The sequence below is a fragment of the Prionailurus bengalensis genome, chromosome C2, assembly GCF_016509475.1.
Source record: "Prionailurus bengalensis isolate Pbe53 chromosome C2, Fcat_Pben_1.1_paternal_pri, whole genome shotgun sequence".
Taxonomy (NCBI): Eukaryota; Metazoa; Chordata; class Mammalia; order Carnivora; family Felidae; genus Prionailurus; species Prionailurus bengalensis.
Window position 1 is genome coordinate 46466090 of NC_057350.1, and position 14832 is coordinate 46480921.

Below are 14832 nucleotides of genomic sequence, written 5' to 3' on the forward strand. Positions count from 1 at the left end.
CAAGCTGGATCAACTTTAGGTTCATCATTATCAATGAAAATTCACAAACAAGATGTTCCAGATGTTATAATAAAGTGATGTTTACCTCTTCTGAGAAGGTACTTTCTAAATGAGACTTATTTGGAGTGTATGCATGGCTCAGTCAGTTAAGTGTCTGATTCTGCATCTCAGCTCTTGAACTCAGGGTCATGAGTTCAAGCCCTGTGTTTGCCTCCATGCTGGGTGTGAAGCCCACTTAATTACCTACCTACCTACCTACCTACCTACCTACCTAAAAGACTTATTTGTGGGAAACAGCTAACAGTAGCATCATGACATTTTCTTCTATTTTCAATATAAAGCAAGAAATTGAATAAATCACAATGAATTGTTTTATTGGTATAGGATTTTCCAGTGTAGCAGAATCAATATGATTATATAGATAAAGATCTATAAGAAGAAATCTTTATAATATAAAGATTTTTTAATACAAAATTGGCTCATATAATTATTAAGTCTGAGAAACTGCCGTTTGCAAGCTAGAGACAGGGAGAGCCTTTGTTGTACCTTAAAGGCCTGGCCCAGGAGAACTATGGTATAGATTCCAGGCCAAGTCTGAGTCCTCAAATCAGGATCACCAAGGGCAGGGAAAGATCAATGTAAACCAGCCAGGCAGAGACACATTCAGCCATCCTCTGTCTTTTTTGTTTAATTCAGGCCCTCACCATAATGGTGAGACCTATCTGCTTTACTTAGTCCACCAATTCAATACTAATAACTTTTGAAAATACTCTTACAAACACAACCAGAAAAAATGTTTAATAAGATATCTGGACATCCTGCAGTCTAGTCAAACTGACACATAAAATGAAACATCATAAGTCCACCCGATGTCACTTGGCGCGCACACACACACACACACACACACACACACATGCAATTCCTTAAATTATATTTAATCCCCAAATTAGGACAACAGCATGGTGATAATTCTGCCTCACATGATTAAAGTATGCCGTGTACATCGAAAATGCACTAAACCCTTCCCCAGAGGAGGAGGTGAATTCCTTGAGTAATATTTACTCATCTTTTTGATATCTGGTAACTTAAATATTATGATGTCAAATTAACAATGCTTAATTACTATAAGATATAGGCAATACATCTTATGTTACATGGATAAAGGAATAATAGTGAAAAGAAAACAAAGACATTTGCTACATGTACACATACAGGCACGCAAAAACGTACTCATAAAATTAAGGAGGCAAATACTCATGGCAATTGCTGTCCTCATTTCTGTAACTGATTATGTATATACACTTAGAATTTATAACTACAGTACTCTATTACCCATTCCATATTCCCTCTGCCTTCAGTAAGTACCTCATCTGGTCAGGTCCTTTACCTGATGGGGTAACACAAACTTTTATTCCTGAAGAGTCTGGGCCAATAGAAGTCCTTCCTACATTAATTTTTTGAAGTTTTCTATTGACCATAATCACAAGGAATGATATACTGAGAGACACCCTAAATGATCTGTATTCCAGACACATTCATCCTTACCTCCACTGTGGACTAGTCCCATTTTCCCTTGATAATCAGCATCAACCACCAGAGCCAACACAGTAACTTCATTTTTTTCTGACCATTCAAGGAATGTAGAACTCAAAGAAACCATGCTGATATTTTTTTTTCTTTCTTCAAGATTTTATTTAAATTCAAGTTATTTAACATATAGTGTCATATTGGCTTCAGGAGTAGAATTCAGTGATTTATCATTCCATATAACACCCAGTGCTTATCACAATAAGTGGCCTCCTTAATGCCCATCACCCATTTATCCCATCCCCCCACATGCTTCCCATCCAGCAACCCTCAGTTTATTCTCTACAGTTAAGAGTCTCTTATGGTTTGCCTCCCTCTCTGTTTTTATATTATTTTATTTTTCTTTCCCTTCCCTTATGTTCATCAGTTTTGCTTCTTAAATTCCACATATTAATGAAATCATATGGTATTTGTCTTTCTCTGACTGAGTTATTTGGCTTACCATATTATACTCTAGTTCCATCCACATGGAAAAGGCAAAAATTCATTCTTTTTGATGGCTGAGTAATATTCCATTGTGTGTATATACCCTCTGCCTTATCCACTCATCAGTTGATCGACATTCAGGCTCTTTCCATAATTTGGCTGTTGTTGATAGTGCTGCTATAAACATTGGGGTGCATATTCCCTTTTGAATCAATATTTTTGTATCCTATAGATAAATTCCTGCTAGGGCAATGGCTGGGTAGTAGGGTAGCTCTATCTTTAACTTTTTGAGGAAATTCTACACTGTTTTCCAGAGTGGCTGAACCAGTTTACATCTCCCCAACAGTGTAAGAGGGTTCCCCATTCTCCACATCCTCACCAACATCTGTTGTTTCTTGAGTTCATTTTAACCATTCTGATAGGCTTGAGGTGGTATCTTGTAATTTTGATTTGTATTTCCCTAATGATGAGTGATGTTGAGCATTTTTTTCATGTGTCTATTAGCCATCTTTATGTCTTCTTTGGAGAAATGTCTGTCCATGTGTTCTGCCTATTTCTTAATTGAATTATTTATTGTTGGGGAGTTGAGTTTGATAAGCTCTTAATATATTTTGGAAACTTGCCCTTTATCCAATACTAAAAGCTTTGCAAGAATTATTAAAGGGGACCCTTTGAGTGGGAAAGAGAGACCAAAAGCAATATAGACTAGAAAGGAACACAGGCAATCTACAGGAACAGCAATTTTACAGCTAATTCAATGACACTAAATATATATATATATATTAATATTTATTCTTAATGTAAATGCACTAAATGTTCCAATCAAAACACACAAGGTATCAGAATGGATAAAAAAAAACCAATACCCATTGATATACTGCTTATAAGAGACTCATTTTAGATCCAAAGACACCTCCAGATTGAAAGTGAGGGCGTGGAGAACCATTTATCATGCTAATGGAGATCAAAAGAAAGTTTGAATAGCCATACTTATATCAGACAAACTATATTTTAAACTAAAGAATAAGAAATGAAGAAAAGCACTATATCATAATAAAGGGGTCTATCCAACAAAAAGATCTAACAATTATAAATATTTATGTCCCCGACTTGAAAGAAGTAAAAAATATAAATCAATTAATAAAAAACTTAGAGAAACTCATTGATAATAATACAATAATAGTAGGGGACTTTAATACCCCACTTGTAGCAATGAACACATCATCTAAGCAGATGATCAACAGGGAAACAATGACTTTGAATGACACACTGGATCAGGTGAACTTTACATATATATTCAGAGCATTTCACTCTAAAGCTGCAGAAAACACATCCTCACCCAAAACCAGCAGAAGAAGGGAAATAATAAAGATTAGAGGAGAAATAAATGATATAGAAATTAAAAACACAGAACAGATCAACAAAACTAAGAACTGATTCCCGGAAAAAAAGTAACAAAACTGATAAAATCCTAGCCAGACTTATCAAAAAGAAAAGAAAAAGGACTCAAATAAATAAAATCATGAATGAAACAAAAGAGATCACAAACAACACTGCAAAAATACAAACTATAAAAAGAGAGTATTATGAGAATTATATGCCAACAAACTGGCCAATCTTGAAGAAATGGATAAATTTCTAGAAACATATAAACTCCCAAAACTGAGACAGGAAGAAGTAGAAAATGTGAACAGACCCATAACCGGCAAAGAAATGGAATCGGTAATTAAAAATACTCTAACGAACAAGAGTCCAGGGCCAGATGGCTTCCCGGGGGAATTTTACCAGATATTTAAAGGATAATTAATACCTAGTTTTCTGAAACTGTTCCAAAAAAAGAGAAATGGAAGTAAAACTTCCAAACTCATTCTATGAAGCCAGCACTACCTTTATTCAAAAACCAAAGACCACACTAAAAAGAATTATAGCCCAATATCCCCGATGAACATGGATGCAAAAATTCTCAACAAGTTACTAACAAATCAAATCCAACAGTACATTAAAATAATTATTCACTACAATCAAGTGAGATTTATTCCTGGGCTGTAGAGGTGGTTCAATATCCAAGAATCAATAAATGTGATACACGACATTAATAAAAGAAAGGATAAGAACCTTATAATTCCCTCAACAGATGCAGAAAAAGCATTTGACAAAATATAGCACCCTTTCTTGATAAAAACTCTGAAGAAAGTAGGGATAGAGGAACATACCTCAGGGCACCAGGGTGGCTCAGTCAGTTAATTGTCTGATTCTTGATTTTGGCTCAGGTCATGATCTTGTAGTCTGTGAGACTGGGTCCTGTATTGGGCTCTGTGCTGACAGCTCAGAGTCTGCTTACGATTCTCTCTCTCCCTTTCTCTCTGTCTCTGTCAAAATAAATAAATAAAAATTAAAAACAAAACAAAACAAGGAACACACCTCAACATCGTAAAGGCCATATGCAAAAAATCCACAACTTTATGGGAAAAACTGAGAGCTTTTCCCCTAGGGTCAGAAACAAGAAAGGGATGTCCATTCTCACCACTGTTGTTCAACATAGTACTAGAAGTCCTAGCTTCAGCAATCAGAGAATAAAAAGAAATAAAAGGCATCCTAATCAGCAAGGAAGAGGTCAACTTTTCACTCTTCTCAGATGACAGGATATTCTGCATGGAAAACCTGAGAGACTCCACCAAAACACTGCTAGAACTGATACATGAATTCAGCAAAGTCACAGGATATAAAATCAGTGTACAGAAATTGGTGGCATTTCTATACACCAATAATAAAGCAGCAGAAAGAGAAATCAAGAAATCAATCACATTTCCAATTGCACAAAAACCATAAAATACCTAGGAATAAACCTAACCAAAGAGGTAAAAGATCTGTATTCTGACAAACTATAGAACACTTAATGAAAGAAATTGAAGAGGACACAAAGAAATGAAAAAACATTCCATGCTCATTAGATTGGAAGAACGAACACTGTTAAAATGTCTGTACTACCCAAAGCAATCTCCACATTCAATGAAATCCCTATCAAAATAACATCAGCATTTTTCACAGAGCTAGAATAAGCAATTCTAAAAATTGTATGGAAGGAAAAAGGACCCTCAATAGCCAAAGTAATGTTGAAAAAGAAAAGCATAGCTGGAGGCATCACAATTCCAGACTTCAAGCTCTATTACAAAGCTGTAATAATCAAGACAGTAGGATACTAGCAGAAAAACAGACACATAGACCAATGGAACAGAATAGAAAACCCAGAAATGGACTCACAATTATACGGTGAACTAATCTTCGACAAAACAGGAAAGAATATCCAATGGAAAAAAGAGAGTCTCTTCAACAAATAGTGTTGGGAAAACTGGACAAGAACATGCAGAAGAATGAAACTGGACCACTTTCTTGTACCATACACAAAAATAAATTCAGAATGGATGAAGGATCTAAATGTCAAACAGTAAATCATCAAATTCCTAGAGGAGAACACAGGCAGCAACCTCTTTGACTTTGGCCATAGCAACTTTTTACTATCTTAATTTCCAGCTCAATGGATCACTGTTGTGTGTCCTGATGAAAGTATTCCTCCTTCTGGATCCAAGACCTCTAGGCTATCAGAACATAAGATCAAGGGAACCTGAAGCAAAAATTATGCCAGGGGTTTACTAGGGAGTAACAATGAGTGGTGCAACTCCCATTTCTACCCTTTGATTCCTGGACCCGTGGAATCTGGTTATAGGGGAACCATCACCACATATTAAATACTGATGCCAATCAGTATTTAGTACTCTAACCTTGCAAGGTATTGGCATCTAGTTCTGCTACAAATGAGTCTTCAGAAAGGCCATTCCATTATTTTGCTGAACAAGTTTCTTCAGAATGGTAGGGAACAGTGCAAGAGCAGTGACTTCTATGACCACAGACCCATTGCTGCACTTCTTTGTGAAGTAAATTCCTTGGTCAGAAGAAATGTTGTGTATAATACTATGACATGGGTAAGGAATTCTGTTAAGTCCAAGACAACGGTTTTGGTAGAACCAAATTCATGGGGGTGGGCGGAATCTATATCTAGTAAATGTCTATTCTAGTAAGAGTAAAACACTTCCTTTCTATGATTGAAACTGTCCAATGTAATCAACCTGCCACCAGGCAGCTGGCTGATCACTCTAGTAAACAGTGGTATATAAGAGACTCATGTTTTAGTTCCTGGTAGACTGAGCACTCAGCAATGGCTATAGCCAAGATGTCCTTAGTAAATGGAAGTCCATGATGTGTACACATGCATATCTTCCTTCCTTGCCATTGGGTCACTTTATTCATGAGCCCATTGGATGATGACAAAGAAACGTTTGAAGAAAAAAGCTGACTACTGTCCAAAATAGGTTATTCTATCCACTTTATTATTTAAATCTTTATCTGCTGACGTCACCCTTTAATGATTGTTCTTATGAGACACAGATATCTTTCTGTTTTTCACCCTTGCAGAGAGATCTGTTCACATACCTCTTCTACAAATTTCCTTAGTCATAGCTCATGAATTGGAATACAATCATACATCTGGACATTTGTCCTCCAAAGTGAACAACCAGGTGCACTGCATCAAATTCTGCCACTTTCCATTCACCTCTGTACTTCAGGAATGTCACAGAGAAGTGTTGTAATGTTGTAGCTGTCCACTTTTGGATGATGTCTGAATTTTGTGCAGAATGATCTATAAACTAGGCCCCAATTTTGTTTCTTCCTCTGTCAACTGATCCTAGAGAATTCCCCATAGATGCATCCTGGGAGAGAGGTTAGTGTAGCAGCCTACTGCTAGGCCACTTCTTCATGTAACTGCTGTTGCCTTCAGGGCCTGCTCTGGCCCCTACATATATGTATATACATATATATGAGCCATATATATATATATATATACACATATATATAATATGTGTATATATATATGTATGTGTGTGTGTGTGTGTATATATATATATATATATATATATATATATATATATACCAGTTCCATCTCACAATAGAATGAGCCTGTGAATGTGTGAATGCCTAACCTTAATGTCCTGGTGGATCAAAGAACATCCAGCTTGTAAGGGCGACTTTGGATGCATATTAAATTAGTGGCCCATAGTTAAGCATCCAGTCTAAACTAAGAGCCTATAGCAGGCCAACAGCTGTTTCTTAAAAGAAGAGTAGTTATCCACCAAGGATGGCAGGGCTTTGTCCCAAAATTCTAAGGGCCACACATGAGGCTCACTACAGAAGCCTACCAAAGGCTCCAAACAGCCTCCCTGCCTGATCTGCCACTTAAAGCACCATTGGATCTGCTGAATCACACGGCACAGCGACAGAGCAGCTTCCACAGCAACCAACACTTACGACAAAGATTTTTCCTGTTCTGAGCCTGCTCAAAACTAGCATTTTATCTGGTCACTTGGTAAATGGGCCAGTGTAGCACACCAAAATGAGGATTATACTCTGTCCCAAACCCACAGGGGCTCACTAGGTGTTGTGACTCCCCTTTGGTTGTAGGAGGGGACTTATGCAACAACTTCTCCTTCACCTTGGAAGGGGTATGTCCACATGCCCTGTATCACTGGCTCCCTAGGAATTTCACTGAAGTAGGCCTCTTAATTTTTGTCATTTTCTCACCCTCTGTCATGCACCTGTCTTATCAAGAAGCATAGCATAGTTGCTACTTCTTGTTCACTGGGATTGAACATCATAATGTCACCTGTGCAATGAGCCAGTGTGACAGCTTATCAGACACAAACAATAGACACAAACAAGATAAAAAGACACCAAAAAAGGACACAAAAGATACTTTATATCATGTGTCATCAGGGAAATACATGTGAAAACCACAAAGGGATACCACAACCCACTTGTATAAATGACTAAAATTGAAAAAACAACTCTTACTGGAAGTAGCATTACAGATCTTCTGTACTCACAGATAGGCAGCAGAATGAATTAAGAGATAATTATACAGAATTGAAGGAGTCAGTAAATGTAAGTCAAGCTTGCTTTATGTTGAAGCTGTTTTATTTTTCTCTATTTTGGCCTTCACAGGCCAAATTATAAGGAAGTGAGATAACTGATTAATTGGTCTGCCAAAAAAGATGCTGTCTGCTTTTCCTTATCTTACCAATCAAGTCTCATGTGTAGGTTGAACATTTTTTCCTCCTCTTCAAATGTCAAGTAAAAATGTCACAAATAAGCAAATTAAATTTTATTTTTCTGAATGAAAGTTCACTGACAACATTGCTAATGCACAAAAGGCAAACCTGAGTACGTTACCACCATGTTCAAGTTACTTCATGTCTTTTAAATTGGGGTAAAAACAAAGTCTCTGAACTAGCCTCTATGGGCGTGTGTGATCCCACCCACGCTGGCCTTTCTTGCCTCATTTGGTTACTCCTAGCTTCTCCATTTGTCATGTGCCACGTTGTGCTTCTCCCATGACCTAGGCGCTCTGATAATCTAGGCCTTCCAATGATGAAGGCCTTGTGGATGACATATGTCCACAGGCAACAATAACCATGTTAGAAATGAAGACCCTTAGACCCCACTCAGACTTACTGGTACAGAATCTATATTTTAACAAGGTCTCCAGGAGATTCACAAGCATTAAAGCTTGAGAAGCACTGATCTATGGCACCTCTCACTGTGGTTCGTCATCTTTGTTCTCCCTTTGACCTCCCCTGAACTTTGCCTAAGATTTCTGATCATACTTCATCTTAAAATGTGGAGTTAGGTGTAGGTCTGGATTGTGAGCTGTAGATTGTTTGAGGAGGAACTTTCCTTGGGGTTGGCTCTTGAAAGGAATCTAGAACTTTGGCCTCAATAAAATCATGTATGCTTAGCTTAGAGAAGACCATATTAATCAAAGTACTCAGAGCATCAAAATATATAGACAAACTGAAGTTTGTGTAAACATGTCAGAAGTGTCATTTGTGGGACACAGTAGTGTCATAAAGTGCAATTTCAACTGTTAAAATTAGAAATGTACACCATGACCTGATGTTTACGATTTTAGAGTCTGTATTCTACAGAACGTGTTGCCCTATGGGATACCTGTACTTTTCACACAAAGTCAAATCTACAATGCTCAAAAGAGCAGCTTACTTTTGTCCTGAGGGGAATCCTTGGGCACTATTAGGGGAATTTTAGTTCTTCACGCCTTCCTTTTTTTGGCAAAAGCACATAGTTTTATGACAATTGGCCAACTCATATTCAAAGCAAACTGGTATAAGCAACATTTTCCTGAGCTTGTGAAGCCTCCAAAGTGACTCAGTGTACAAAGAGTTGCTACCTATGTTATGGTCATTCCGTTGCTACTATATTTTTATCTACTTTAGAAAGCCTAACAATTTGAAGCAATTTCCTCAAATTCTTATAAGATATGGGTAAGAGAGAAATGATTTCTATAATATTCATTATTCTTTTCTATACAAAGTTGATATACTATTACATTTATAAAAATTTCACATTGGGTTTACAGGTGCCAAAAAGCCAGGTAAATAATGGAAAAAAAATAGTGTGTAAGTTGTATGTTTTATTTTGATGGCCATAATCTAGATAAGCAAAATAACTGTGAGGCTGAATTACTCCCTTTAACAATGCTTTATTATCTCTTAACATAGCTATAATGACTTTATAAGATAAGTGTGGTGAACTAAAATGTGAAACAATTTAAACTGCATTTAAGTATCAGGTCTTAATGATTCCTACATAAGAAATGGTTCTGGTTATTCTGATTAAAAGCTCCATTTGTTTAAGTGATCACATTTTCTGATTAATACTTTTAAAGTCACTTGCATATCAACTCTATCCTTTCTCCCACTTCTGGCAATAATTTCATTGATTATTTTTTATATATGTAGCAGGAAATAGGCAGTAAGTGTCCCTTTGCAGCTCCAGCTTTTACGGCTTGATAAGTACCACACACAAGTTGAACTTCAGAATTTTCAATTATTTAATGATTTGAGATTACATGGAAATAAGCCCTTTCCAAATCATATGCATTCAACAATTGCAACCATTGGTTTTGGTTATCTATGTCACTTGTATTTCACTCTGGTTTTTGACTCAGTTTTATTGTGCTGAAAATAAATGGTGGAGAAAAAGTGCTCTCAAGTAAAACCAGCAGGATTTCTAGAAAAAATAAGTTCTAATTCCTGAAATAAAAATTAGAAAGCACTTTTAATATAAATAGAACTTTTAGACAGTGTTAGTATATATATGAATAGCACAAGGTTTATAAAGTTAAACTTAAAATCTCTTGCATACACATACTCCATAGGAAAATAAATTTGGAAATTTTAAGAGAAAAAGAAAAGATTGACATGCCGACAACTTTACATGAAAACCAAGCTTAAGATAAACTCTGACCCTCTCCTTTTTTGTTGTCCATTGCTTATCTCTGATATGTCCTTCCTCCTCCTTCTTTGTGGTCTTTCCCACACTGACCCATCCATCTATTATTCTCTACTTAATGCTTTTCCTCCATCTCCTGATCGTTTCACCAGCCAAAATTGCTCCTTCTCCTACTTTTACCTCCTTTCTCTTCTTAATGCCTTCCTCTCCATTTCTCTCTTTTGAAAACTTTTATTAAGACAATATCAGGGAAAAAATGTTCTATTTGTTCACCCACGACATACATACAACAAGTGTCCTCCACATTGTTGGGATGTTCAATTTAATTTCCCTGTTCACTGCTGTGCAATTTGTTTCCCATTCACTTTTCATTAGTCTCTGTCTTCCACTGCATCACATAATGGAAATTTTGCGCTAAAGCCACTAAAAATCTCTTAATTTCCATTCTCAGTTATATCTGTTCACACCTTGTCCTAATGCAGCATGTATTTTAGCAATTGGTACCATAACTTTCTTTGTCCTTCCTAAATATCTTCCTCTCTTTATGCTCATGACACACATCTGTCCTGTTTCCCTTCTCTTCTTGATCATTCTGCTCAGTATCCTTTCCTGGTCTCTCCCTGACTTTCATCTCTGTCAGTCAGCAATTAGTTTCAACAAGAAATGATGCTTATGAATGGATTTTCTCTAACATAGAAATGCTAGGGAGATAGAAGGAATCAGATGGAAAAAAATGGGCAGCAACAGAAGAAGCAAGGCAGTCTGTCAACAACAAAAATCGTGTCCCACCACTGGCTCCATGAGGGCTGTGTTCCCTTGCTATGTGGAAATGCCACTGACAGGGTCATTGGTGTGAGTGCAGGATGCGTTTACTGGAGTCTTCATATTGTGCCTTGGCTGCCTTAGCAACTCAAATTCTCTTTTCCTTGTCACTTTTCTCCATCATTCCAAATTCCAAATCCAGTGTTGGTGGTTTTCAGTTGTCACATCCACATCTAATGTCCCCTCATTCTAGTTGTTAGGGGGACAGGAAAGTCAGTTGTAGCTCCTTTGGCTCCTAGGGTGGATCATAAACTTTGCCTGCCACTAATATTATGCAGCAGAAAGAGGATCAGATTGCTATCTAAAAATGATATATATCCTCTATAACCACCTTAATGTACTTTGTCAGTTTAGTTCCTCACCCTTCTCTTCACTTTGTGTATTCTCCAATGGATAGATGCATACATAGGTATGCCTTCAGTTACCCCAATGACTTTCAAGTCATTATTTGTAGTAGATTCATAGAACAAAGTATTTATTACCTCGTTGTTCAGAGGACATTCTCTCTACACACTGGCAATGCATCCTAATTTCAATGAATTTTTTAAAATTTGAGTATAGTTAACACACAATGTTACATTAGTTTCAGGTGTAAAACAGTAATTGGAAAAGTTTATACCTTGTGCTATGTTCACCACAAGCATAGCTACCATCTGTCACCATACATTGCTATTACAATCATTGACTATATTCCTTGGGCTGTGACTTATTCCCTGACTTATTCATTCCATACCTGGAAGCCCACTCACCCATTTTGCCCACTCCCCCACTCCTCTGGCAAACAAGTTCTTCTCTATATTTATAGGTCTTATTCTGCTCTTTGTTTATTCATTATTTTAAACTCCAATATGAGTGAAATAATATGATATTTGTCTTTCTCAGTATGACTTATTTCACTTAGTGTAATAGTCTCTGGGTCCATTGCTGTTGTATCAAATGGCCTGATCTTATCCTATTTTTAGGACTGGTAATATTCCATTGTGTGTGTGTGTATAGATAGATAGATAGATAGATAGATAGATAGATAGATACATACATACATACATACATACATACGTAGATATAGGTACAGATATGATATTAATATGTACATATACATATATATCCATTGTGCATATCCATTGTGTGTGTGTGCGTGTGTGTGTGTGTGTGTGTGTGTGTATCACACCACATCTTGCTTATTCACTTGTCTATAGATGGACACTTAGGTTGCTTCCATATCTTGGCCATTCTAAATAATGAATGATGCAATAAACATAGCGGTGCATGTACCTTTTCAAATTAGTGTTTTCATTTTCTTTGGGTACACGAAATCTATTTAGTCACCAAGTGACTCCTCTATTCTTCACCGACCACCCCTTCACCTCCAATATGTCACAGAAGTAGTGTTTCTACATTCTAAACTCTTTTCCATCTCTCTCTTCATCTTCCCCATCATTATCAATGTGATTTCACCCATGAACTAGCCATATCATATGTATTTGAATCACTTGAGGAGCAAGTCTAAAATGCAGATTATTAGATTTCATTCTTGACTCACTAAATCTAATTCCAAAATAAAACTTCACAATCTATATTCTGCACAAAAAGTTGCTCAGGGAATTCCAATGTGTAAACTGGGTTGAGAACCAGTGGATAGCAGTAACATCTTCCTGACTAGTATTCCTGACCTCAATTTCTTCTCCCTACAGTCTATTTTCTACACTACCATATATTCACTAAAAAAAAGAATCTTACAATGCCACTCCCTTCTCTTACATTTTCAGTGAATGCTTATTCAATGATGAATAATGTTCAAGGTCCTTCCTGGGCTATTCAATTCATTTTCTATCCCAGGCTCTTCAAGCTTCTTTCCCTTCACCCAATATCCACATCCCAGATATAGATTTTACTTTTCATATGCAATCCTATCCCATAAATTTAGCACATATGTGCAATGCCTTTCATTTTCCCAATTCTGTTAACCATGCCACATTTAAAAAATGTGAGTGACTGCATTTATTTCCTAGTCCCCAAAACAGATTCCATCTATTACATAGGTAACACATAAAATTGAGAGGACATTATGATATGCATAATTGTATCTCAAATCTCCTCCCTATATTTTCACATATAAATTCTTACTGACATTTAAAAAACTTATTCCATTTCATTTCAGGCAACACCCAGTGAGGACATGGGAAAGGAAAATACAACATTGCTGACAGAGTTAATTCTCACAGGACTCACATATGAACCACAGTGGCAAATCCCCCTATTCCTGGTGTTCTTGGTTATCTATCTTCTCACCATTGTGGGGAACCTTGGTCTGATTGCTCTCATATGGAATGAACCTCAGCTTCACATCCCCATGTACTTTTTCCTTGGAAGTTTGGCATTTGTGGATGCTTGGATATCATCCACAGTGACCCCCAAGATGTTGGTCAACTTCTTTGCCAAGAGTAAGATGATCTCTCTCTCTGAATGCATGGTACAATTTTTTTCCTTTGCAATCAGTGCAACCACGGAATGTTTTCTGCTGGCAACAATGGCTTATGATCGCTATGTGGCCATATGCAAACCATTACTTTACCCAGTGATTATGTCCAATACACTATGCATCCGGCTGTTAGTTTTGTCATTTTCAGGTGGCCTTCTTCATGCCATAATTCACAATGCTTTGTTATTCAGATTAACCTTCTGCAATTCCATCATAGTACATCACTTTTACTGTGACATTATGCCATTGTTTAAGATTTCTTGTACTGACCCTTCTATTAATTTTCTGATGGTATTTATTTTCTCTGGGTCAATACAAGTATTCACCATTTTGACTGTTCTTGTCTCTTACACACTAGTTCTTTTTACAATATTAAAAAAGAAGTCTCTACAAGGCATAAGGAAAGCTTTCTCCACTTGTGGAGCCCATCTTTTATCCGTATCTTTATACTATGGCCCCCTTCTCTTCATGTACGTGCGCCCTGGATCTGCACAGGCAGATGATCAAGATATGATGGACTCTCTATTTTATACTGTCATAATTCCTGTGTTAAATCCAATTATCTATAGCCTGAGAAATAAGAAAGTCACAGATTCATTGAGTAAAATGTTAAAGAGAAATGCTTAGTACTCATACTAGTATCTGTCTTTCTTCCATTAAAATTACACAAAATTGTGCAGACTAGATGTTGCTATGTGTTGATTGGTGTTTAAAGTTTTTTGCAGTTATAATTGCCTTAGCATTCAAGTGACTTAAGGTGAGAATACTAATTACCATCTAAATATGTATTTTAATCAAAATATAGAAAAATTTTTAATCAAGTATTCCTGTCATACTATAATAATTAAGAAAAAAATATTTTGTATGTTTGTATGTTTTCAATGTGGCTTCAGAAATGCATTAAGCACTATAATAGTGTAATTTCTCTGAAAATAATTTAAATATAATATCTTTGACAGTCATACAGCTGTGTAGCCCGAAGACTCATATCACATTTCACTCCATAGTGGAGTCAGTGTTGTGTTTGAGTGAACACAGGCAAAAAAGTATAATGAGTGATCCAATTTCAGTCTACCCTTCCTCTCTCACCACTAATTCCATATACAACCCTATTGAAACCACTGAGGCTCACACACTAAAACTACTCACATCTGCCT

At 36.6% G+C, this 14832-nt stretch overlaps 1 protein-coding gene across 1 annotated transcript; it reads left to right on the plus strand.

Moving 5' to 3' along the window:
* The first annotated feature begins 13354 nt into the window (after positions 1–13354).
* Positions 13355–14302, plus strand: LOC122492349 (olfactory receptor 5H2). The gene has a single exon (XM_043596052.1). It carries the CDS (start codon positions 13373–13375, stop codon positions 14300–14302), a length of 930 nt encoding a protein of 309 aa, XP_043451987.1. The 5' UTR covers positions 13355–13372.
* The last annotated feature ends 530 nt before the right edge of the window (positions 14303–14832 follow it).